The sequence below is a fragment of the Trachurus trachurus genome (genome assembly GCF_905171665.1).
Source record: "Trachurus trachurus genome assembly, chromosome: 7".
Classification (NCBI taxonomy): domain Eukaryota; kingdom Metazoa; phylum Chordata; class Actinopteri; order Carangiformes; family Carangidae; genus Trachurus; species Trachurus trachurus.
Window position 1 is genome coordinate 33,927,209 of NC_139901.1, and position 23,842 is coordinate 33,951,050.

General features: G+C 40.6%; 1 protein-coding gene across 2 annotated transcripts in view; it reads left to right on the top strand.

Moving 5' to 3' along the window:
• The window catches only part of pkig (protein kinase (cAMP-dependent, catalytic) inhibitor gamma), a 40,554-nt gene that overhangs the window by 14,561 nt on the left and 2,151 nt on the right, over positions 1–23,842 (top strand). Inside the window, exons 1-2 of one of the 2 annotated variants that reach the window (XM_083975393.1) lie at positions 3,567–3,598; positions 19,259–19,461. In XM_083975393.1, the coding sequence (XP_083831519.1) occupies positions 19,287–19,461 (175 nt within the window). In that variant the 5' untranslated portion in view covers positions 3,567–3,598; positions 19,259–19,286. Of the gene's footprint in view, positions 1–3,566; positions 3,599–19,258; positions 19,462–23,842 lie in introns of those variants that run through there. The other variant, XM_083975392.1, reaches the window with a different exon arrangement.

The following is a 23,842-nucleotide window of genomic DNA, read 5'->3' on the forward strand; positions in this document are numbered from 1 at the left end:
GATGAAGTGTTTAAGTCGGACGACAGCATCTTCAGCACCAATAGTCCAGTGTTTCTCAGTTTAATCAACACAACCACTGATGAACGTGTGTTTGACCTTTTGACCTCTTCAGTTTTCTGCTTCTCATTTCTTATTTTTTTATCTGATCTGTTTTAGTTTCAGTGAAGTGAAGGAAGTCACAGAGACAGTGAACTGTTGTTTGTTCAGAGTGAGAAAAGGGTTTTAACGTATTAAATATTAATGTACGTTTACAGATGATATAAAGGTTTAAAGACGCTCACTGGGATTTAAACATTACACAAGAAAAACAGTCGACATCTTTATTATTTATGATGATAAATGACTTGAATAAAAGTGTCAGAGCTGGATAATAAATAATGCAGGAACAATAATCCTCCCAGGGAGACGGTTAATGATGATGATGAAGATGATAATAACCTGCTGAGACTTTGTTTCATCATATATCTTTTCTCTGTTATTATTTATTTAAAGAAGCAGGTCAAACTGAGCGATAAAGAATAAGATAATCATCTTCTGCACCTGAGCAGCAGCAGCACAATAAAAACATTATATTACCTCACTGAGCCACTGATCTCAGGTCAGACTCAAACCCATGAATCAGTTTTTTGACTTTAGTCTGTATGAAGCTACGTTTCCATCCAGCAACCGTGGTCCGTGGTCCATGACCAGCAGCATGTGGTGTGTTGGGAGTGTTACTGTTACTGTGTGTGATATGCATTAGCCTTACAGTCTATGGCATTAGCATAGCGGTGGGGAGGGGAGGGAGGTGCCAGCCGTATCGTTGTAATAACGCAGAAATCCTCTAGGGGCCGACAGAAGTTACGCACTACATCGAGGGTAGGTTAGCTTCCTATTTCAAAGTAAAAGCACAAATTCTATCATCATGGTTTTCTGTATGTAAAGGGCAACGGGTGTTTTATTTTGTGAAAGTAACCGGAAGTGCGTTGGTCACAACGGCTAGCTTGAGTAGCGCCGAATTCGTCCCAACAAAATTGTAAACAGCTATTTAGACAAATTAACGACACGCTGCTGATCTAAACGGCTACTTTCTCACCTAAACATGTTTGAAATGTGGATAAAGTGAAATATTTACAGAGTTTAGAGCTAAAATGAAATCAGCTTCTGACTGCTGATTTCAGCTCGGGTAGGAGGCAGGCTAACACTACCTATACACTTCCAGTGTTTGAGCTAAGCTAATTAGCGACTTTAGGTAGGAGGCAGGCTAACACTACCTATACACTTCCAGTGTTTGAGCTAAGCTAATTAGCGACTTTAGGTGGAGGCAGGCTAACACTACCTATACACTTCCAGTGTTTGAGCTAAGCTAATTAGCGACTTTAGGTAGGAGGCAGGCTAACACTACCTATACACTTCCAGTGTTTGAGCTAAGCTAATTAGCGACTTTAGGTGGAGGCAGGCTAACACTACCTATACACTTCCAGTGTTTGAGCTAAGCTAATTAGCGACTTTAGGTGGAGGCAGGCTAACACTACCCATACACTTCCAGTGTTTGAGCTAAGCTAATTAGCGACTTTAGGTGGAGGCAGGCTAACACTACCTATACACTTCCAGTGTTTGAGCTAAGCTAATTAGCGACTTTAGGTGGAGGCAGGCTAACACTACCCATACACTTCCAGTGTTTGAGCTAAGCTAATTAGCGACTTTAGGTGGAGGCAGGCTAACACTACCTATACACTTCCAGTGTTTGAGCTAAGCTAATTAGCGACTTTAGGTGGAGGCAGGCTAACACTACCCATACACTTCCAGTGTTTGAGCTAAGCTAATTACGGTGATACGGCTCTATCTCCCTTGTTGCTGCACGCACAGTAGAAAGGATGGTGTCTATCTGCTGGTCATGGACTCGGGAGTGAGGCAAGACACGAAAAAAAATGTTGGTGTATCCCTTTAAACAGAGAACGGATGAGTGGAGCTGCAGCCGTTCTTACTTTTAACATGCCGACAGTGAACGCCTCAGTCTGGGTGTAAATCTGCAGTCTTAATGATGGATGGATGGATGGATGGATGGATGGATGCCTCTCTCTCAGTCATTCCTGTGTTTTTCTCCTTGAGAGAGACGAGCGGTGAATCGATCAGTGAGTTGTGGATCGTGGATCGGCGGCTCGGCCCAGAGAATCTGTCCCAGCCTGATTGATTTTAGATTTGTCCGCAGCAGCTTTCTGAAGTAGAGCGGCGCTGCCCGAGTGCCCGGCCCGTTGTTTTATTCATCAGTCCGACTGAAGAGGAGCTGAAGCTAATGGCCTCGGTCAGGCTTCTTCTCCGGCTGCTCCTCTGACTCCTATAACGCCTTGGGGCCTCGGGGCCTCGGGCCGGAGCAACGGAGCAGCTCAGAACGGCTCAGAACAGCTCAGAACGCTCCTTTAAAACGACTGTTCTGTCGGAGTGGCAGTGATCCGGTGATCCGGCTCGGTGTCGGAGCTGAACAGGAGACAGGAGAGCAGCGTTAGTGGTAGTTCTGTCTGACAAAGACTTTAATACCGAGTCTGAGACTTGAACCTCCTGTTGACCCAACCTGTTCCCTTCCTTCATCCTTCCTTCTTTCCTCCCATCTTTCCCTTTGTCCTTCCTTCCTTCCCTCCATCTTTCTTTCCTTTCTTTTCCCCTTCCTTCTGTCCACAATCCCTTTTTCCTTCCTTCCTTCCCTTCGTCCTTACTTCTTCTTCCTTCCTCTTTTGATCCAATTGACCTGATCTGTTCCCTATACCTCCATCTTTCTTTCTTTCCTTCCTTTTCCCTTCCTCCCTTCCTTCTTTCCCTTCTTCCTTCCTTCTTCTTCCTTCCTTGAACAAATCTGTTCCCTCCCTCCTTCTATCTTCCCTTCCCTTTTCCCTTCCTTCTTTCCTCCCATCTTTCTCTTTGTCCTTCCTTCCTTGAATGAATCTGTTCCCACCCATCTTTCTATTCCCCTTCTTTCTGTCCACAATCCTTCCTTCCTTCCTTCCTTCCTTCCTTCCTTCCTTCCTTCCTTCCTTCCTTCCTTCCTTCCTTCCTTCCTTCCTTCCTTCCTTCCTTCCTTCCTTCCTCCCTCCCTCCTTCCTTCCTTCCTTCCTCCCTCCCTCCCTCCCTTCCTTCCCTCCTAGCGACAGGAGTGTTAAAGTGCCAGTGAGAGATGAAGAGGAGGTGAAAGGTTCTTGTGGTCGTTGGTCGGTCGGTGTGATCTCAGCTCCACGTTCACAACCTCCACCATGTTACATCACAAGCTGCTCTATTCTCTTCACCAGGGGCAACTAGGACCTTCACACCCTGCTGCCCCGGGAGAGGAAGGATATGGGTGAATATACGGCAGCAGGGCTGAATGGACGGGGGGGGGGGGGTTATTTATTTATGAGAGGAAGAGAGCAGAGGAGCAACAATGCAGCTCTGCTCCCGACGAGGAAACGCAGCTCTGAGTCTGAGTCTGAGGGGGCTGGGTGTCAAGCTGCTGCTCACATCATGAGAACAGACCCACAACAGACCCACAACAGACCCACAACAGACCGAGCCACTCAGCTGTGGTGTGGCGGTGCGTTCAGGAGCAGGCTGCTGCATGGTCGTAGAGAAAACCCACTGAAAGACTTTGGTAAGAAACAAGAGTTCAGTGTTATCGGCCTCTTTCTGCTGTTTCACATCAACGGAGCTACAGGCTGCAGCTTAGTGTGGTAAAGGACTTTACTTCTTCGTCCTCTCCTTTTGTTTAACGTGAATGACAACTGGTAAATGGCTTTGTTATGTTATGTTATGTTTATTTATTTGATATGGACATTGAGCCTGTTCCAGTGGACAGACCAGATGCTTTGCTTGGGTGTGTTTAGCACTGGAAACACTCTGCTCTATAACATGTGTGCACTGCAAAAACTCAACATCTTTCCAAGAATATTTGTCTTATTTCTTGTCAAAATGTCTAATTTCTAGTCAAAACTAATCTCTTTCCACTTATATAAGACTCATCACCTAAAAATGAACTTGTTTTTAGATCATTTTCACTTGTTCCAAAGAAATATTCAATTGAAATAAGTAGAAAAATCTGCCAGATTTATTTTGACTAGAAATAAGACAAATATTCTTGGTAAGATTTTGTGTTTTTGCAGTGTGTGTAATTTTCAACACCAGTCCATAGGTGGCTAATCTTTTAGATGCATCACTTGTTTCGCCTTAAACTACAGTACCTTATAAGAAAATACAGAAGTGTAGTTTACTGTAGCTAAGTAATCCAGTAGGCTAAATAACTGTTTTTGTTTTGTGGACCCATGCTGCAACAGTAAACTACTGCATTTTTGAAATTATAATAATACATTTTATTTGTAAAGCACTTTTCATAAAGTAATCTCAAAGTGCTACAGTAATATACTCTAGTTTATAATAAAACTCCCATGATGCACTGCATGTTACAGTTTTTATACTGTTCAGTGTTTTTAAGTTATTTTACTGGACATTTTAAAGTAATGAACTGCAGGTTTTACAGCCAAGGCTAACAGAGTCTGTTGTTTTGTGTGAAAGAAGACGAAACATGTCGGTGTTTTCAGTTTAAAATGGAGGTTTGTGTTGTTTTATCAGAGCTGGTGATTAGTTCATTCATCATCTGAACAACAGAGGTCGTTTGACTTTTCTATAAAGTTTTATAGTTCGAGTTAAAAGGACAAACAAAGAGATGGTTTCAGCTTCTGTGATGTGAAGACTTGACTCTCTGTCCTCAGGCTGAAAACAGCAGACGTCCCCCGTGACTCTGAGAAACTGTGGCTAATTATTATTTCCATCATCATATGGCTGATGATCTGATGATGGTTTTTCTCGACTATCGACAAAATATCAATCGATTAATGTTGGAAAACGGTGACGGTTTGTCCAAACCAACGCCCCAAAGAGCCCGAAACCTTCAGGAGTAAGTGAAGGTAACATCTGCTGATTATAGACTCTTTGTTTCTTTATGGGTTATTGGGTTAATATATATTCATGCCTCACTGCAAAAACTCTACATCTTTCCAAGAATATTTGTCTTATTTCTTGTCAAAATGTCTCATTTCTAGTCAAAACTAATCTCTTTCCACTTAAAATAAGACTCATCACCTAAAAAGTAACTTGTTTTTACATCATTTTCACTTGTTTCAAACTAATTTTCAATTGAAATAAGTAGAAAAATCTGCTGTTTTTTTTGTGCTTGTAATAAGGAAGAAAAACTTGCTCCACTATCAGATTTTTCTACTTATTCAAGTGAAAATCTGCTTGAAAGAAGTAAAAAGTGTCTAAAAACAAGCTGCTTTTAAAATGTTTTCAGTCTAATTTTTAGTATAATGAGATTAGTTTTGACTAGAAATGACATTTTGACTAGAAATAAGACAAATATTCTTGATAAGATTTTGAGTTTTAGCAGTGTTTGTGTTTGCCATGCTGTTTTTGGCAACATTAGAAATGATAAATTAGCTTTAAAGGGTTCATTAATAGCCTAATAATCGTTTATTATAACTGAAAATGTGAACCCAGCTGGTTTTTTGTGTGTTTTTGCGTTTAAAAACATGACCACAAAAAGATTTACCAGGAAACATGCAACCATTTCCTTGGTAAACTCTTTCTAGATTTTTATTCACTCTAATTAATGGATAATGAAAACAGTCATTAGCTGCTGGTGGGCTACAACATCCCATCAGACTAATGGCAGCGATGACGAGGCTGAAGCTGCAGCTCGGTTGCTAAGAGCAGCAGAGTGAAACTCATTCACGTGAAGGACTTTTTTTTTTTGCTCTGTCAATAAAAAGCAGCAGCAGCAGAATGAGTTGACAGACTTGAGACGGGGTAATGGATGTGGAAGTCGCTCCTCCTCCTCCTCCTCCTCCTCCTCCTGGTGTGGGTTATTGCAGATAATGTGAGTTTATTACACGCGGCTCAGGCTTAAGAGGCTCCGGCGGGACGGCACAGCGAGCCGGTTCCCTAATGGCCCGCTGTAAAGAGTCTGTGCTGAGTCACGGCCCCTGAACGAGCTGTTCTTAAAGGGATAGTTCACCCAAAATTCTAATTTCTTACTCATTATCTCCTCCCCCTCATGTGGACTAAGGGCTGGGAGAAGTTTCAGAGTCCTCCGTGGCTTCTCTGAGTTACAGGGGGTCTCGGCATCAGGGCCGTTGCTAGGAATGTATTATCATTTTTTATTTAGCTTACCTTGTTTTGATGCTAATGCAAAAACTCAAGTATCTTAGCAAGAATGTTTGTCTTATTTCTAGTCAAAACAAATCTCATTCTACTTAAAATAAGACACATCATATTAAAAGTACCTTGTTTTTAGACACTTTTTTTTTTACTTCTTTCAAGCAGATTTTTACTTGGAATATAGAAAAAATCTGATAGTGGAGCAAGTTTTTCTTTCTTATTACAAACACAAAAAACTTGCTTTCACTGGCAGATTTTTCTATTTATTTCAAGTGAAAATTTGTTTGAAACAAGTGAAAATGATCTAAAAACAAGTTCATTTTTAGGTGATGAGTCTTATTTTAAGTGGAAAGAGATTAGTTTTGACTAGAAATGAGACATTTGGACAAGAAATAAGACAAATATTCTTGGAAAGATGTTGAGTTTTTACAGTGTACTATAAGTCTTACACAGAATAAATCAGTCATACAAAGATTAGACTACTGGGGTTTTTGTGGGCCCTACTGGGCGCTGGGCCCCTAGAGTTATCATCACCTTTCTCCCCTAAACAACGGCCCTGCTCGGCGTAGCAGTGCATGTCCATATAACGGTTGCAAATGGATACCAACTGTCTTCGTAACAAAAAGACACACCAAAAAACATCCAGATACCTCCATGCTGCTCGTATGTAATGTCCCTCTTGTATTGAAGCCCTGAAATGCGAAATTGTTAAGAAAAAAATTAAATAAGTCTATATTTCAAGCTTGTTTGTTGTGGAAGCTCCCAGTGTCTCAGTTCACTGCTCTTCCTGTGTCAGTGCAAATCAGGAACAATTTCTCATGTCGGGGCTTCAATACAAGACGGACATTACATACGAGCAGCATGGAGGTATCTGGATGTTTTTTGGTGTGTCTTTTTGTTACGAAGACAGTTGGTATCCATTTGCAACCGTCATATGGACATGCACTGCTACGCCGAGACCCCCTGTAACTCAGAGAAGCCACGGAGGACTCTGAAACTTCTCCCAGCCCTTAGTCCACATGAGGGGGAGGAGATCATGAGTTGAGAAATTTCAATTTTGGGTGAACTATCCCTTTAACGTCTCCATCCCTGTTACATGTGTGGTCACTGTTTACGTCCTGGAGGAGGAAGAAGCCTTTGTGTTTGGCCTTTGCTTTTATTCACCAACAAGCTAATTGTGTGGTTTTGTCTGAGTGTGTTGTGTGTGTGTCTTTCCAAGAATATTTGTCTTATTTCTTGTCAAAATGTCTCATTTCTAGTCAAAACTAATCTCTTTCCACTTAAAATAAGACTCATCACCTAAAAATTAACTTGTTTCTAGATCATTTTCACTTGTTTCAAACTAATTTTCACTTTAAATATGTAGAAAAATCTGCCAGTGAAAGCAAGTTTTTTGTGCTTGTAATAAGAAAGAAAAACTTGCTCCACTGTCAGATTTTTTTTACTTATTTCAAGTGAAAATCTGCTTGAAAGAAGTAAAAAGTGTCTAAAAACAAGCTGCTTTTTAATGTGATGAGTCTTATTTTAAGTAGAATGAGATTTGTTTTGACTAGAAATAAGACAAATGTTCTTGGTAGGATTTTGTATTTTTGCAGTGTGATGTGATAATGCAGCTTTGTTTCTCTCACAATGGAGGAATTAGCAGAAGTTGAATCAGTAATAACTCCCTCGTCCATGTCGGCTTCACCCCCCGAGCAGGAAGGAAGGAAGGACAGCAGGAATAGTCTGAAGGCCGAACAGAGTTCAGCTGCACTGATTTATTTCACATACACGCACACACCTGTGACATTTGTGTTGATTGTAGTGTTTCCAACCGCAGGTGTGTGTCGAGTTTCACTTTGTATACTACTACACACACACTGGCCTTTCACACTGAGACTCAGACTGAACTTTGTGAGTCATTCAGTGACTCCAGTGAACAGTGTGACTCTAAGAGAAGGAACTAATTTATACAAATGTCATTTACCAAGAAACTTTCCGCATGCTGCTTCAGCTTCATTAAAGGGGAACTGCTGTTTTTTTTTTTTTTTTTTTTTTTACATTCTGGACCTTATTTCTAGCATAAAATCCGATCATTTCCTCCCCCAGATAACTCTGGTGTCATTCCAAGTGGTTGTGATGAAATGAGCTCCAGCCGAGAGGCGCGTATATCCGTATAATGGAGTCTACAGGGCAGCAGAATGCAGCCTCTAAATAACACATTATCTGCAGAGAAACTCCTTCATTTCACCAATATTTAGTTCTGATAGGCTAGTGCTATTCCCCTCTGAGTCAGGGGTTAGCTGTTATCAACATCCGGGGTCTGTAGGTTGACCTGCTGACCTCTGACCTGGATGATGTCATCTCTGAGCGCCATGCGGCACGGCTTGTTGCTAATGCTAATGCTACGGTTCGTTTCAGCGTGTTTCCGACTTGTCAGAACAAAATGAGCAGCTGGATGAAGTTCAGCTTCCACAGGCTTCCTCTCCTCAACCTGGACTCACTAAAGCTCCGGCTAGTTGAGATAAAAATGGACCCGAATGCCGAAGCAGAATGATTATTATCAGAATGAGTCGCGCGGCGCTCAGAGATGACATCATCCAGGTCAGAGGTCAGTGGGTCAACCTACAGACCCCGGATGTTGATAACAGCTAACCCCGGACTCAGAGGGGAATAGCACTAGCCTATCAGAACTAAATATTGGTGAAATGAAGGAGTTTCTCTGCAGATAATGTGTTATTTAGAGGCTGCATTCTGCTGCCCTGTAGACTCCATTATACGGATATACGCGGCAATTCCCCTTTAATTTATCTCTAAACTATTTTACATTACACTTTCCTTTTCATTTAGTCACCTGTCTGTGACTCTGTGTCAGTGATGTGGTTTCCTGCCAGTGCCACATAAATATCTGTTTATATCACATTTTTCAATACAACATGGTCGTTTTCAGATGTTTTGTTGTTTTTTATAAAGAAAACGAGATGAATGATTTTCTTTATCGGACGTCTGGATCTGAAGTCATTAGAGCAGAGCAGAGTAAATGTTTCCCTCCATCAGGACCGCCCTGCCTCTCCTGAGCTGTTGGCACCGATCGCTGATCAAATCACATCAGATCACATGATGTTGATGTGGTTTCCTGCTGCCTGGTGGTTGAATCTCTGTCTGGTTGTAGAGAAGAGACACGACACGACACGACACGACACGACACCTCTGAACCTCTGGATCAGAGAAACAAGCTCAGGTTACTTTTATTGTTCCTGTAGGTGGATTTGTTTTGCAGACAGATGATGACGTCCTTTTGGAAAATATATGCAAAACACAATGAAATGTAACACAAAACCAACACAAATGAGCTGACTATAAACGTAATGATAAAAGTGCTGAAAGTAGACTTGTAGGTCTCAAGACCACTTTACTGTGGTCTTGGTCTCATCTCGGTCTGGAAGGGATTTGTAGTCTACAACATCCAGGCAGCCATGCTTTTTTATTTTTAGTATCATTATTTATGCACCTTCTTCAAATGGGATCACATGCATTTTGTGACACAGACGCGTTGGTACTCGTCCTCTCGCATTCAACTCATGCAGAATAGAAAAATATGGTGGAACTAGTTGTTGTTTTTTGTCTCGGTCTCGGTCTTGAGCTCAACTGGTCTTAGTCTTGACTTGGTCTTGGTCTTGATACTCTCTGGTCTTGGTAGTGTCTATCCAGGGCCGGTCCTAGGATGTTGGTGGCCCCCTAAACAAGGTTTTTGTTTGTGGCCCTGCACTCTAAGACAAACACCAAATCACTGGTTAAAACTGAATACAGACATGTTTATCCCTCTGAGGTTTGAGGCCATTTTCTCAACTTTTACATATTTTCTTAAATGTATCTTTTTAAGATACTTGCAGATGTAACAATACTCAAGTGTTTTATGTCTAAATATTAGAACCTCCGCTGTAAGCACACTGAGGCCAGTTTGTCCTACAACACTGTAGAAAGAAATAATTTAGGCCAAATGCTGGAAATTTGAGGTCTGCTTTTTGAAAAATGTCAAATCCCTTGTGAAAACACTCCTTCAGTCATGAGAATGAACTGTTTTGGTGCTTGAAATAGGATATGAATACAGTAATAGATAAGTGTAGAAAACAAGTCTAAAATGACATTTTGTAAAATCGCTTTTTGAGCACAAATGTTGTCATTCTGCCGTTCTATTTTCACCAAATGTCTCAAATGTGAGATAAAAGAAGCTGAATATTGACTTCACATTACATATAAAGCTCATAGCTGCACGTGCAGACCTCAGGATGTTTAAATGACTTGATGAACCCCGGTACCTTTCTGATCATGTGGCCCCCCACCTAACGGCTGTGGCCCTGAACAACCACATAGAGGGTTTATGTCAGCGGCCGGCCCTGTGTCTAGCTAAAAGTGCTCAAGCCTCCACCAATCAGGGCATAAAAGAGAGACAGTAAGGGTCAATGAAAAAATTACTTGGGTAAAAAGTAGATAAATAAGAAACAAAGTTAAAATGAACTTAAAACCCAATAAAAATAAAATACAGAATAGAAACCAAGCTTTTACTGATATAATGACCTTGTCTGTTGTTGTGAAGATGAAGATTCCTCTGTGGATATTTCAGAAAGCAGCAAACAGCTGTGGTGGTAAAACTCCCACGATCCCTCACTAGAGGCAGAAACTACAAACCAACTGTGCATGGAAATAAAACACACAACTAAACCAAACAGATTCAGGAAATTATGTCAAACATGATGTCCCACTATTTTACTAAAAGGAATTGAGAACAAAGAGTAGACACGGTCGCGCACATCCAGTTTAAAAGGTGCTGGCCTCAAAATTGTAGACAGGAAAGGCGAAAAAAGGAGAGCGCACACATCAGCTCCCTTATGTGCAGAGTTATTAGCACACAGACTAACTCATACAAATCAGACGCCCCATTTTTGAACCTGCCCCTGAGGGTCACATGATGAGTCACACGGTAAATATATAAATGTATAAATCAGAACACACCTTGTGCAAAACAAAAACATATCAGTCAAAACTCCATCATAATTTAAATAGATCAACACCCATCAGGCCGACTGGCCGTCATACACATCTAATAAATTAGAGGCGCCTAGGGTTGCAAAGGGGCGAAAAATTTCCAGTAAATTTTCGGTACATTTCCAGAAACTTTCCATGGGAAGTTAAGCTGGGGAATATTGGAAATATTCAAAATTGGAAACTTTCCATGGGAATTATGGGAATTTATAGGAATTATTGGGAATTTATGGGAATTAACTGGAAATTGGGGGTAATTTAAACAAGCTGTATCATATCCAAACATAAATGTAATTTTCTTTTCTTGTCATAAGCAGACATCCATGCAAAATAATAAAATTAAAAAAACATGACATTTCAACATTTCTATTTCTGAGTAGAACTTTATCAAGTTTTAATTCTTTATGAACAATTCTTTTACTGAACAACAAAAACATGAATGTTGACTAAAATATATATATATATATATATATATATATATATATATATATATATTAATAATAAAATAATACATTTATTATTAATAATTTCACCGTGCGCGCGGAGGCTCATGGGAAATGTAGTGAAAACACTTCGCTTTCCATAGATATTCAAGTGTACTTGCATTAAATCTGGTTGTTTTAGTATGCTACAATATATTTTTCACAACTATATTTAAGTTTCCTGTTAAGGGCCAACCTTCAATTTTGTAAATTTCTGATTTATTCCCATTTATTCCCATATATTCCTGTTTATTCCCATATATTCCCATTAATTCCCATGGAAAGTTTCCAACTTTGAAAATTCCCAGAATTTTACAACCCTAGAGGCGCCTCTAGTAATAGGATGGCTAATTTTCAAAGTCTAAAACAAGGCTATCACATTTTTTACATTTTAATCATGTTTAGAGATTTAAAGCAGTACTAAAGAACTTTCAGTTTTGGTTGAGTTTGGCGGCGCCTGTGGACCAAAGCGGTAGTGTTTTGCCTGAAGGAAGACTCCATTTCCCATGAACACTAGCGTGAAGCCCTGTAAATATCCTGCATTAAAATTAACAAAAGACATCAAAACTAAGTTTCTGTTTCCAGTGGATCATTTCAAAGTGAAAACACAAACATAATCCATTGCTAAAGTGCCGTTTTGCCTGTTCCCTCCTTGTTGTGACTCGCAAAAGTGAAAGTGAAGGAAGACTCCATTTCCCATGAACACTAGCGTGAGAGCAGGGTTCCTACCATGCTCCTCAAAGCTGCTTAGTGCCAGAGAAAGAGATACAGACCCCCTCAGGCCATGACAGAGGTGTCATTCAACTTGTTGTAAGTCGATGTATCATCACAAAAGTTATGAAAATATTTTATGAAGGTTGAAAAGTTCCTTAGTGTTGGTTTAACATATGTTAGATTTAATCATATTTTAAAGTTCAATTACCTATAACCTTGAGCTAGATAAAGGACCAATCCAACCACAAAAATGGAAAAGTTAACATTGTATAGAAGAACAAACATGCATATAATCCAACAGTAGGACTCCCTCATGAGAAGTATCAAGAAGCAAAACATGAGAAGTAACTACTACAACGATCATACGCAGGACATCTCAGGAACCACATATATCACACAGCAATAGAATATTGACAATAGAAAATAGCAAATAAGCAAATAGCAAATAATAAGACCCGTCAAAAAGTAATTGAAAAACTGTTTGATGGATGATAATAAAAGATAAAATGTAATTGTTGTTGTGTCGTTCCATTTAATGAACAGCAGCTCTGATCAGCTCAGTCAGGCAGAATAAAGGTTCAAAGTCTCTTTACATGTTGATTTGCATTATACACAAATCGCAGCAGGTGAGCGACGACAACAACAACAACAGTCAGTAGTCAGACACACAACGACAACAACAGCTTCATCATCACACTGAGCTGTTGTGGGTTTTATATCCAGGATAAATAGATTTTTATTTTAAAGCGGCGCCATTAAACAGCTGAGACCGAGAGGGTAAACACACCATCATCATCATCATCATCATCACTGGCCCTCCATGGAAACCTGTTAATGATCTCATGGTAGGACTTGATCGTGTGTGTGTGTGTGTGTGTGTGTGTGTGTGTGTGTGTGTGTGTGTGTGTGTGTGTGTGTGTGTGTGTGTGTGTGTGTGTGTGTGTGTGTGTGTGTGTGTGTGTGTGTGTGTGTGTGTGTGTGTGTGTGTAGCCAGACCTACTAATTAAACAAACAAATGGCAATTAGATGGAGCTCCCATAAGTCACAGAAACACTGGAGGAGAAGAAGACAAACACAACAGACTGCAGCACTAGAAACACAGGAACAGCTGCTGATGATAAACAGCCAATAGCATCCAGCCGCTGGTGAAATATTTAGGCTATTTCATATTTATTTCAGACAAAATGCGGCACAATTTCAGTTTGTTCCTTCGTCTGTAAAGAACAAACAAGTTGAAGAACAAAAATTGGAAACAAAAACACAATGCAAATCAGAAAAGGTGAGAAGAAACTGTGCTTATACCTGTTTATCTGTAAAGACAGTGTGATGGTTGTTGGTAGAAGTGTGTGATATTAACAAAAAATTTGCAATTTAAAAAAAAAAAAAAAGATAGTTTGATATTTTGGGAAACCTAGCCAGCTAAAGCTAATCTAGCTTAGCACAAAGACTGTAAACAGTAGAGCTAACATGGCTAACTGGCCAGCAGCACCCCTCAAAGTCTCATCCCAGATAGTAAATTCACATTGAATCAGTGTTGAAATATGATTATCATTATGATAGATCATATTTTCAGCCACGCAACTGGTAGCCCACTAAATCATCACCTTCACCACTGTCTTCATGTAAAGCACATTGAGTTGCCTTGGTATGAAATGCGCTAGGCTATATAAATAAAGATGCTGCCTTGCCTTCAACTTTCACCCAAAAGCAAGTTGATTTTACATTAAAACAATGTTACTGGATCAATTCTGAATCAACCTAAATCTTTAAGTCTACATGTAAACATAGGCTATGTTATCTTACCTCATTTTAAAGCTCATAAGTCTAAGAAACATGAATTCACAGTAGGCCTGCATTAATTTGCTTTTCATGCTGTTACTTTACGGTTACTGTGGGGTGTGGTGTAAGTTTCACACAGACATAAGATAGGCTATTATATTCATCGTTGATAGTATTAATGACAAGCAACTGAAAGTTTACACCAAGATGGCCACTGTTGTTGTTGAATGCTTAGAACTGTGTAGCCAGTTTATAGCTGCTAATTAGTTTGTCTTGTTAAAATAGATTTAGTAAGAAGAAGCACCACTCTCAGTTATTTTTGATGTTTTAGTGAACAAAGAGCAGCTGTGTCTGATATTGTTCATGTGAATGTGATTTTTTTTCTGGGCTGTTTAGAACAATTAGCTCAGACAGGAGGCTAGCAGTTAGCTTAGCTGTTAGCTCAGACCGTGGATGTATTACGCCAGGTTCACACCGGACGCGGAAGCGCCGTGAAGCGGAGCGGCCGCGGAAATCGCGCGTGAGCCGCGTCCCTCCAGTTCACACCAGACGCTGATTTCTCCGCGGCGGTCGCAAGCGCCTCTGCTCCTCAGCTGTTGTTCACTCACATTCAGAGCTGTGTTTTTTACATCATGGATAAGTAATTATAACACCATGTGCTGTGGGTCAAACAACTCCCTCCACTTCCAAAATTAATTTCACGTCCTCCTTCACTTGACAACAACTCGTCTCTGCCTCCTCTCTCGCTCTTTCCCTGTTTGTTGTTTCTGTTTTTGTTGTTGTTTCCCACTCCGTGTCTCCCTTTCGTGTGTGTGTTTTCATCTCTCTAGCTCTCTGTTGAGAGTCTGACAAATATAAATAAGATCGCATTTGTCAATCGCTGTATTTTATTTTGAAAAGTGTTTTATTTTGTAAATTGACCGGATTCTCTCGTTGTTTCATGTGTGACTTCCTGCCAAGATTGACGCGATTGCTCGCGGCTCGCGCACAAAATAGAACAGACGCCGAAACGATCGCTGCAGGGCGCGAGCGATCGCGGCACGTCGCAGCGCGTCGCAGCGCAGCGCGTCTGAACTACACAACCTGTTAACTTGGGCGCTGAAGGGAAGCGGTCTCCGTTCCGCGGCTATTCGTGGCGCTTCGGCGTGAACCCGGCGTTAGGCTCAGACAGAGGCTAGCAGTTAGCTTAGCTGTCATCCAGTTTAGTCTGCAGTTGTCACTGTTAGAGCTGTGACAGTAACTAATGCATTCAGTTCATCTACTTAGATCAATTAGTTTAATTGATCTAATCAGTTAGCCTAATCATTTAATCTACACACCAAGCCAATGTATGTGTGTCTTGCTTTGCTGGAACCAAACACACTGTTTTATAGTTTACTTTATTTATTTATTTTGAAACAAATTTTTTTTTTAATTCTGTCGATACAATGAGATAGCCTAATCAATAATTTCTCTAAATGTTGCAGTACTAAACAGTCAGACATCAGCTAGCTTACTGCCAGGTGTTTATAAAACACTATACTGTTCGTGGACTTGTTGGGATGTATCATCAGCGAAGGCCTTGGCTGTGTCAACCTCATGTTGTGGCTCAGGTAGACGGTGTAATTATGAATCTGGTCTCCGTGGTGACGGGCTGGGCTCGCTGACGACTGTGCAGATAACAACCTGTACCACACACACACACACACACACACACACACACACACACACACACACACACACACACACACACACACACACACACACACACACACACACACACACACACACACACCATAGCAGCAGCACAGAGTGGCTCTTGTGTTTGGTAGCTACTGTATGAGCACTTGGGGGAAAATGCTATCAACCCAGAACTCAAACCCAGGAGAGAAACTCCCTTTTTTTTTGAGGGGGGGGGGGAACAGACACGCAATGTTGTAAAAGATTTTACAGCAGAAATTATATCACAACCTGGTCAACTAGTATCTGGTCAGCCAGCCTACTAGGCTACACTGCAAAAACTCAAAATCTTACGAAGAATATTTGTCTTATTTCTAGTCAAAATGTCATTTCTAGTCCAAACAAATCAAATTATACTCAAAATAAGACTTGTCACATAAAAATGTGCTTGTTTTTAGACACTTTTTACTTCTTTCAAGCAGATTTTCACTTGAAATAAGTAGAAAACTCTGATAGTGGAGCAAGTTTTTCTTTCTTATTACGAGCACAAAAAACCTGCTTTCACTGGCAGATTTTTCTACTTATTTCAAGTGAAAATTAGTTTGAAACAAGTGAAAATGATCTAAAAACAAGTAAATTTAAGTGGAAAGAGATTAGTTTTGACTAGAAATGAGACATTTGACAAGAAATAAGACAGATATTCTTGGAAAGATGTTGAGTTTTTGCAGTGTATCAGCCATCTGACCAGGCTGCTCCCTGGACAAATGGCTGATATCGAGGCCTATAGCTAAACTCCTGTTTGTTACTACTGATCTCATTCAAATTACGTGCTGGTTTTCTACCCGGAAGTAGTTGTAAACAACAAGGCAATTCTGTCTATTTATGCCATTGTAGTAGGCTATCTAGGCCTACATATTTGCATTAGGAACATGTCCCGGGGGTTTCCAGTGGCTCGTTGACCGGGTTGTGATCCTTGAAGGTCCTGCATGTCGTTTCTGCTGCAAAACCTTCTACAACATTGTGTGTGTCTGTTTGTTTTATCTGCCTTTGCCCCGGGGGTATCGGTGACATTTCCTGAGGTAGTTGTGAGGCTACGTGGGCTCACACGTTGCCCTTCACTGCAAAAATTCCCCGTTTCCCAAACAGTGGAACGTCGCCTACGTCTGCAGCTCGTGACCTCTGGTGACCTCTGACCCAGGAACAGTGTGAGCACATGGAGGGAAAACAATCGCTGGACCTTTCTGAATCAGACTGAAAGAATGTGAGTGAAAGTGTGTTGGGAACAGGCTGGCTCCAAGCCGAGCTCCGAGCTCCGAGCCGAGGCTGCCAGCTCCTTCTTTTTTTATTTTTTTTATTCCTCTTCCCCCTCGTTTCCCCCCGAGACTCTGATCCCCGGCTTTCCTTAAAGATTCCTAGCTGAGCTGCTCAGCTGCTCTGTCACGGTTGTTGTAGTGTTACACGCTTTATTAGAGGAGGAGGCCGAGGCTGAAGTCCTGTCATACTGTTCAGCACTCTGTGTGTGTGTGTGTGTGTGTGTGTGTGTGTGTGTGTGTGTGTGTGTGTGTGTGTGTGTGTGTGTGTGTGTGTGTGTGTGTGTGTGTGTGTGTGTGTGTGTGTGTGTGTGTGTGTGTGTGTGTGTGTGTGTGTGTGTGTGTGTGTGTGTGTGTGTGTGTGTGTGTGTGTGTGTGTGTGTGTACATGCTACTGAGGACATTTTTTAGAAGTGAGGACATTTTGGCCGGTCCTCACTTTTTCCAAGGGCTGTTTGAGGGTTAAGACGTTAGGTTATAATTAGGTTTAAATTAGGTTTAGAGTAATGGTTAAGTTTAGGCATTTGTTTTGGATGGTTAAGGTTAGGGTAAGGGGCTAGGGAATACATTATGTCAATGACATGTCCTCACAAAGATAGATTTACAAGGATGTGTGTGTGTGTGAGACGACATTTACAGGACGGCTCGGTGTCTTTTTACGTCTCTAAACTCTCCTCTCTTCTCCTCTGCTCTGTCCTTTCTCCTGCTCGGTCTTTCTGGAGCAGTCTTCTGTTCTGTCCCGGTCTCCGAGGACTCACCAGCTGTGTAGTGTTTTAGTGGCTGGCAGCACGATCCATGACCTAGTTAAATATGGACTGAGAACAGGAAACCGGAGGAATGGATGGCAAATGGGAGCTCCACTGGGCTTTTTATTTTTTTATTTTATTCTGGGTCTGTGTTGTTCTGGCTTCACCTCGGCTGCTCGTCCCTTTGAACCGGTGAAAGCTGCTTTAAAAACTCTCCGGTCTTTCGCGTATCGATCAGTCCAGGACCTCCTTCCTTCTGGTTTTAGGTCCTTGCTGTGTCAGTTCCTCTGAGACCCACAGATAGACCATAATATTAATAACAATAGTAATAGATAGATAGAGGGTCTGGCTGCAGGCGAGAGCAGCTGAGTCTGAGAAGCAGCTTTTTGTTTTTTTAGGACGACCAATTAGCACAAATAGGCCTATCGCTGGTGGCATCAATCGCTGTGCAGGAATAGAAACCACAATTATTAACTCCTTCCTTCTCCTTTTCATCCTCCCCACTCTGTCGTTAATGATGATCTCCTAAAGACATAACGTTACAGATGACACCTTCCCTTTATTTATTTATTTCCATCTTTTCCATGTTTGGGGGGGGGGGGGGGGGCAACATTGAGTCTAATGCCATAATGCATTGATTGGTCAGTAAAACATGGACCAAAAGGTGTAAAGCCATGTCTTATTGTGCTTTCCCTTTGTACATCAAGATATGCATCGACAAGATGAAGATAAAGAGCAAAAACCACAAAACCAAAACAAGACAAAACCAGACAGAATTCATATTATGGTTTATATTTGCAAAACAAAAGAGAAGACTAAGAACAGAGAAGCTCGACTCCCCAGTTCTCCATGGCAGTTCTGTCATGATGTAGCCTACAGTCAGTAATGTTGGATTTTGTTTTGTTGGACTTTTTTTTTAATTTGTAGATTGAGCTACAGGTTTTTAATTCAAGATGATTCCAAAGATGAACTCCTTTACAGATGTGCAATGACTTCTCATGTGGCTTTTTTTTTAATGATGTCAACTTTTGCATGATCATGATGCCACTGTGATATTCTTGTGTCATGTGGAACGGCTCAGGACGCAGTGAGACCTTCCTCTCCTCCTCCTCAGACTGTTGAGGTGGAAACAGACAGCAGGTGGTTGGTAGATTGATTGATTGGTTGATTGACTGGCCCCTCCCCCTGCACCAGGGGGAATGCACATGTAATTGTGGGGTGCGGGGTCTTGTGTCTTATGTTTTATGTTCTTATGTCTCTATGTAATTGTGGTGTATGAAATGTGAGAATGTATGTAAATGTATGTAAGTTGCACTTCTCGAGGCCGCTCTGTACGAAACGGAAAGGACAAATAAACTCATCTATCTATCATCTCTCTCTCTCTGTGACAGGTCTAATGCGAGCGCTGGTCATGGACAGATGATGGACGTGGAGACGTCGTACTCGGACTTCATCAACTGTGATCGCACCGGCCGCAGGAACGCGGTGCCGGACATCGGCGGGGAGGAGGGGGCAGCGGGGGCAGGGGGGGCGGCGGGGGCCAGCACCAGTCAACTCACCAAAGACCTGGAACAGATGGACCTGAAGGCTGCAGGTGAGGGTTCACCGAGGGGGGAGTTGTACTTCTCCAAGTGAAGACCACTTCCACGTTCAAAAAGCTGCAGTTCTCTGACTGATACTGACTAGATGCCTTCTGCTTCTCAGCATACGTCAATAGCGCCGCCATCTTGGTCAGGGGTTCTGACCATAGACATAATATACGTCTGACCAGCAGTCAGACCCGATCGGACCCTTGTAGAACACATTTCAGTGTATTTATGCATGTAAGTAAGCCGGTGCATATTCTCATTTGTCCAGGTCGGTTTGATGATGATGAGGCTAATTGATTAAAAGGTGAAAAAAAAAAAAAAAAAAAAAAAATGCATGTAAGTGTATGTTTAATACATTTAAGAAAAATATATATAAAAAAATTTCACATTTTTTTTGTTGTTGTATCATAAATATGTGTCTGACATTTATAATAAACCAAACGGCTTGAAAATCGGTTGAATATTCAGTGAGTTATGGTGATGTTAATGGTTGATAGACGTCTGCCTCTGTTGACTAGTGCAGGAAGTAGACACGGCTTCCCCCTGACCAAGATGGCCGCCGCGTTGACGTATTCCACTCAACAGAGCTGCCTAGGAACGCGGCATCTAGTCAGTATATATATCTATGAGTAGACTCCACCTAAAATCCAAGATGGCGCAGTTCAAATCCCCGTAGTAGCGGCACAAAACAGACTCCCCCAAACCAATATGTGACGTCACGGTGCTACGGCCGTTCTGTTTACAGTCTATGGGATTTACCTGTAAACCTCAGTGTTTCTGAACCAGCGGCCCTCGGTGGAACTTGGTGTAATTGCAAGAGGTTCAAAAAACCATAGAATATCATTTTATTGAGTGACTTTACAGACATTTATCAGTTTTACTAAAGCTAAGCTAATTGGTATTTTAATAAGAAGCCACATTTTGATGGTTTATTACGCTGTTACTACAAACTCAAACAAACTCAACACTTCCTGTTTTCATTTCATTTCACCTTTATTTACTCAGGGAAGGTCAATGAGAGCGAGTTCTCTTTTTCAATGACGCCCTGATTACAAAAACACACAGTTATATATTATACAAATCATAATCAACAACTACATACTGTACAGGCTGTAGAACAGTTGATAGTTAGTTTGTGAAGCTATCTAAAGAAATGAGGTGATCCAGTTTCAGACAGCTTTGTAGGTTAGTCCACTTTGAGGGGCATAAAACTGAAAGGAAGTCTTCCCCAATTCTGTCCTGATACTGGGAGTTTGTAAAACCAAGGAATTCTGTGAACGAGTGTAAATTACAAACTCTTTCAAGTAAGGCTTTGTAAATAAAAACCATGCAATGTTGTTCCCTCCAGTCCTCACACTTGTCAAATTATTATTATTATTAGTTTCTTGTCAAGTTATGAGCCCGTTTCAGTGGACAGTCCCCAATTATTTCTCAATTGGGCTTTTATTGTGAAATACCGCACAGGGAGATAAGATATAAACATATTTGTGTGTGCAGCTGTCAAACTGTTGAACTTAAACAGTTCACAACAGTTTATAAAGTTGAAGCCTGTTAATGTTTCAGGCTGTGACTCATCGCTGAACCTCCAGAGCTGATGTCCAGTCAGGTGAAGGAGTTAAAGTGGATTATTTTAGCTTTTATCCTCCACCACGTCCTCTACTCTCAGGACTTATTCACCCATTAACCCCCAAAATATTTTAAAAAAGAGGTTTAAATTATTAACTGAACTTATTTCAGCAGCTGAACTCAGGACTCAGACTCGTGTGTTCATGACAACAGATCCATGAAAGCTGCTGACTCGTCACAGACACAGAAGTCGACCTCAGCAAAAAATATTCTGTTGAACATTGCGACATTTGTCCTCCTTCTGTGATTCTGCAGCAGTTTCACTCAGAACTCAGTCTCACGTTGCCGCCTCCACATGAAAGCAGCACCAACAACTGAAACTATATCATAATAACAACTTTATTTTACACAAATGCCATAAAACCATAAGAGTTGGACCACCCAGCAAACAACACATTGAGACCAGGAGGACTCACACTGCAAAAACTAAAAATCTTACCAATAAAATTTGTCTTATTTCTAGTAAAAATGTCATTTCTAGTCCAAATAAATCTCATTCTACTTAAAATAAGACTCATCACATTAAAAAGCAGCTTGTTTTTAGACACTTTTTACTTCTTTCAAGAATTTTTCACTTGAAATAAGTAGAAAAATCTGATAGTGGAGCAAGTTTTTCTTTCTTATTACAAAGAGAGCATGATGCAGTTAAGAATAAATAAAATAAAAAAAAAAAAGGGGGGGGGGGTATACATGATAAAAGCAAATACAATCAGATACAGTAAGATGAGAAAGGATGGGATAAAAGAGTTAAAACCAAAGAAAATGTAATGTAAAACAAAGAGCATCTGAGTAAAACTGAGATAAAACAGATCATAGGATGACATCAGAGAATAGCAAGTCTGTAAAAGTGGATAGAAACGATTTTATTGTTAATGTTTGAAATGTTTTTGTTGATGATGTGAAACGATCCTGAAACTCGTGATGTGGTTGAACTTCCTCCAGAGAGAGAAACCTGATCAGCTGACTGAGAGGAGCTGAGCAGTTTGATGATGATGAGGCTAATTGATTAAAACTGTCTGAATTTACCCAGAATTCATGGCAGATTATGAAGAGGCTCAATGTAATGTAATGGATTACAGTGTGTCTGACGCCGGTTTAGACCAGTTCAGTGTCTACTACTACTGGACTTAAAGGGACATTGTGTAACTTCTCCTGTTATCTATTCATAAAAAATGGATTATTTGGTTCTTAAGTCTGTTTTTCATTAACCAGTAATCCCTCCATCAACAAAGTGAAGTGTTCCTTTCAGCTCTGAATGAGCCGTTCATATCATTCATATCATCTTTCCAAGAATATTTGTCTTATTTCTTGTCAAAATGTCTCATTTCTAGTCAAAACTAATCTCTTTCCACTTAAAATAAGACTCATCACCTAAAAATCAACTTTTTTTTAGATCATTTTCACTTGTTTCAAACTAATTTTCACTTGAAATAAGTAGAAAAATCTGCCAGTGAAAGCAGGTTTTTTGTGTTTGTAATAAGAAAGAAAAACTTGCTCCACTATCAGATTTTTCTACTTATTTCAAGTGAAAATCTGCTTGAAAGAAGTAAAAAGTGTCTAAAAACAAGCTACTTTTTATGTGATGAGTCTTATTTTAGGTAGAATGAGATTTGTTTTGACTCAAAATGACATTTTTGACTAGAAATTAGACAAATGTTCTTGGTAAGATGTTGAGTTTTTGCAGTGTAACAAACCAGATGTCATTTTAGTCACAGAAGTCCAGAGAAAGACGGTAAAAACAATACCACATCGCCATGACAACATATTTTCACGTGTATTGTTTTGCCTCGTGCTGACGGACCACTTGTTTACATAGAGGCTTGTTTATGCCGTTACGTGCAGCGGCTGTCGTCCGTCTGCCGTCCGCCCAATTTCAGGTGAATGCAGCATGAAACATACGACTGAGCTGCTTGTGATCTACAACCACAACGCTGGATGGAGGAATTCCTGTTCTGGTGGGAAACCTCAGACTCTTCTCACGCTGCCGCTGCAACAGGAAGCTGCAGTTCCTTCCTCAGGATTCTCATTATTCACGTCTATCAAAGAGCTTGAGAGCAGATGTAGAGCAGCTCATTGTTCCCCAGACTTTACCTCTGGTTCATACGTTTAGTATCTGAATTGCTCCATTTGTTTATGCCTTTCCCACCGCCACCAAAAGCCGATTGTTAGCGGGTTGAAACGGGTTTTTTCACCAGTGGGAACGGGGTATATGATTGTGAAGTGAATATTATGGGGTGTTTGGTCCTTGAGAGGGTTTTTATTGAAATGTTACCACTTTTTCTAGAATTTTACCTTTTTTTTGTCTTAATCTTACCACTTTTTTGTAGATTAAAAAAAAAGTTTTTTTTTTACCACTTTTTTTCCCATATTTTGTAAACTTTTTTTTTTTTTTTTAGAAATTTTACCACTTTTTCTAGAATTTTTTTATTTTTATTTTTTTAATCTTACTACTTTTTTGTAGAATTAAAAAAAAAACTTTTTTCAACACTTAGTTAAAGCAGAAATAAGGTGAATGTTTGTGTTAATCTAAGTCTTAAATAGTTGTATCTTCCGACAGCAATCACTTCTATAGAGTGTTTGGTCTGAAACACGGGTCTGTCAGTCACTCTGCTCTGCTCTGAGCCCAGGAGAAAACTTTCCTTGTATCCTACAACCTTTATCCAATGAGGAGAGAGAACGGCATAAAGGGGCAGTCCTCTCTGTGTGTGCAGCCAAGGGATGCGCCTGAATGTGGCGACGTAGGGACGAGGGCGGGGACTG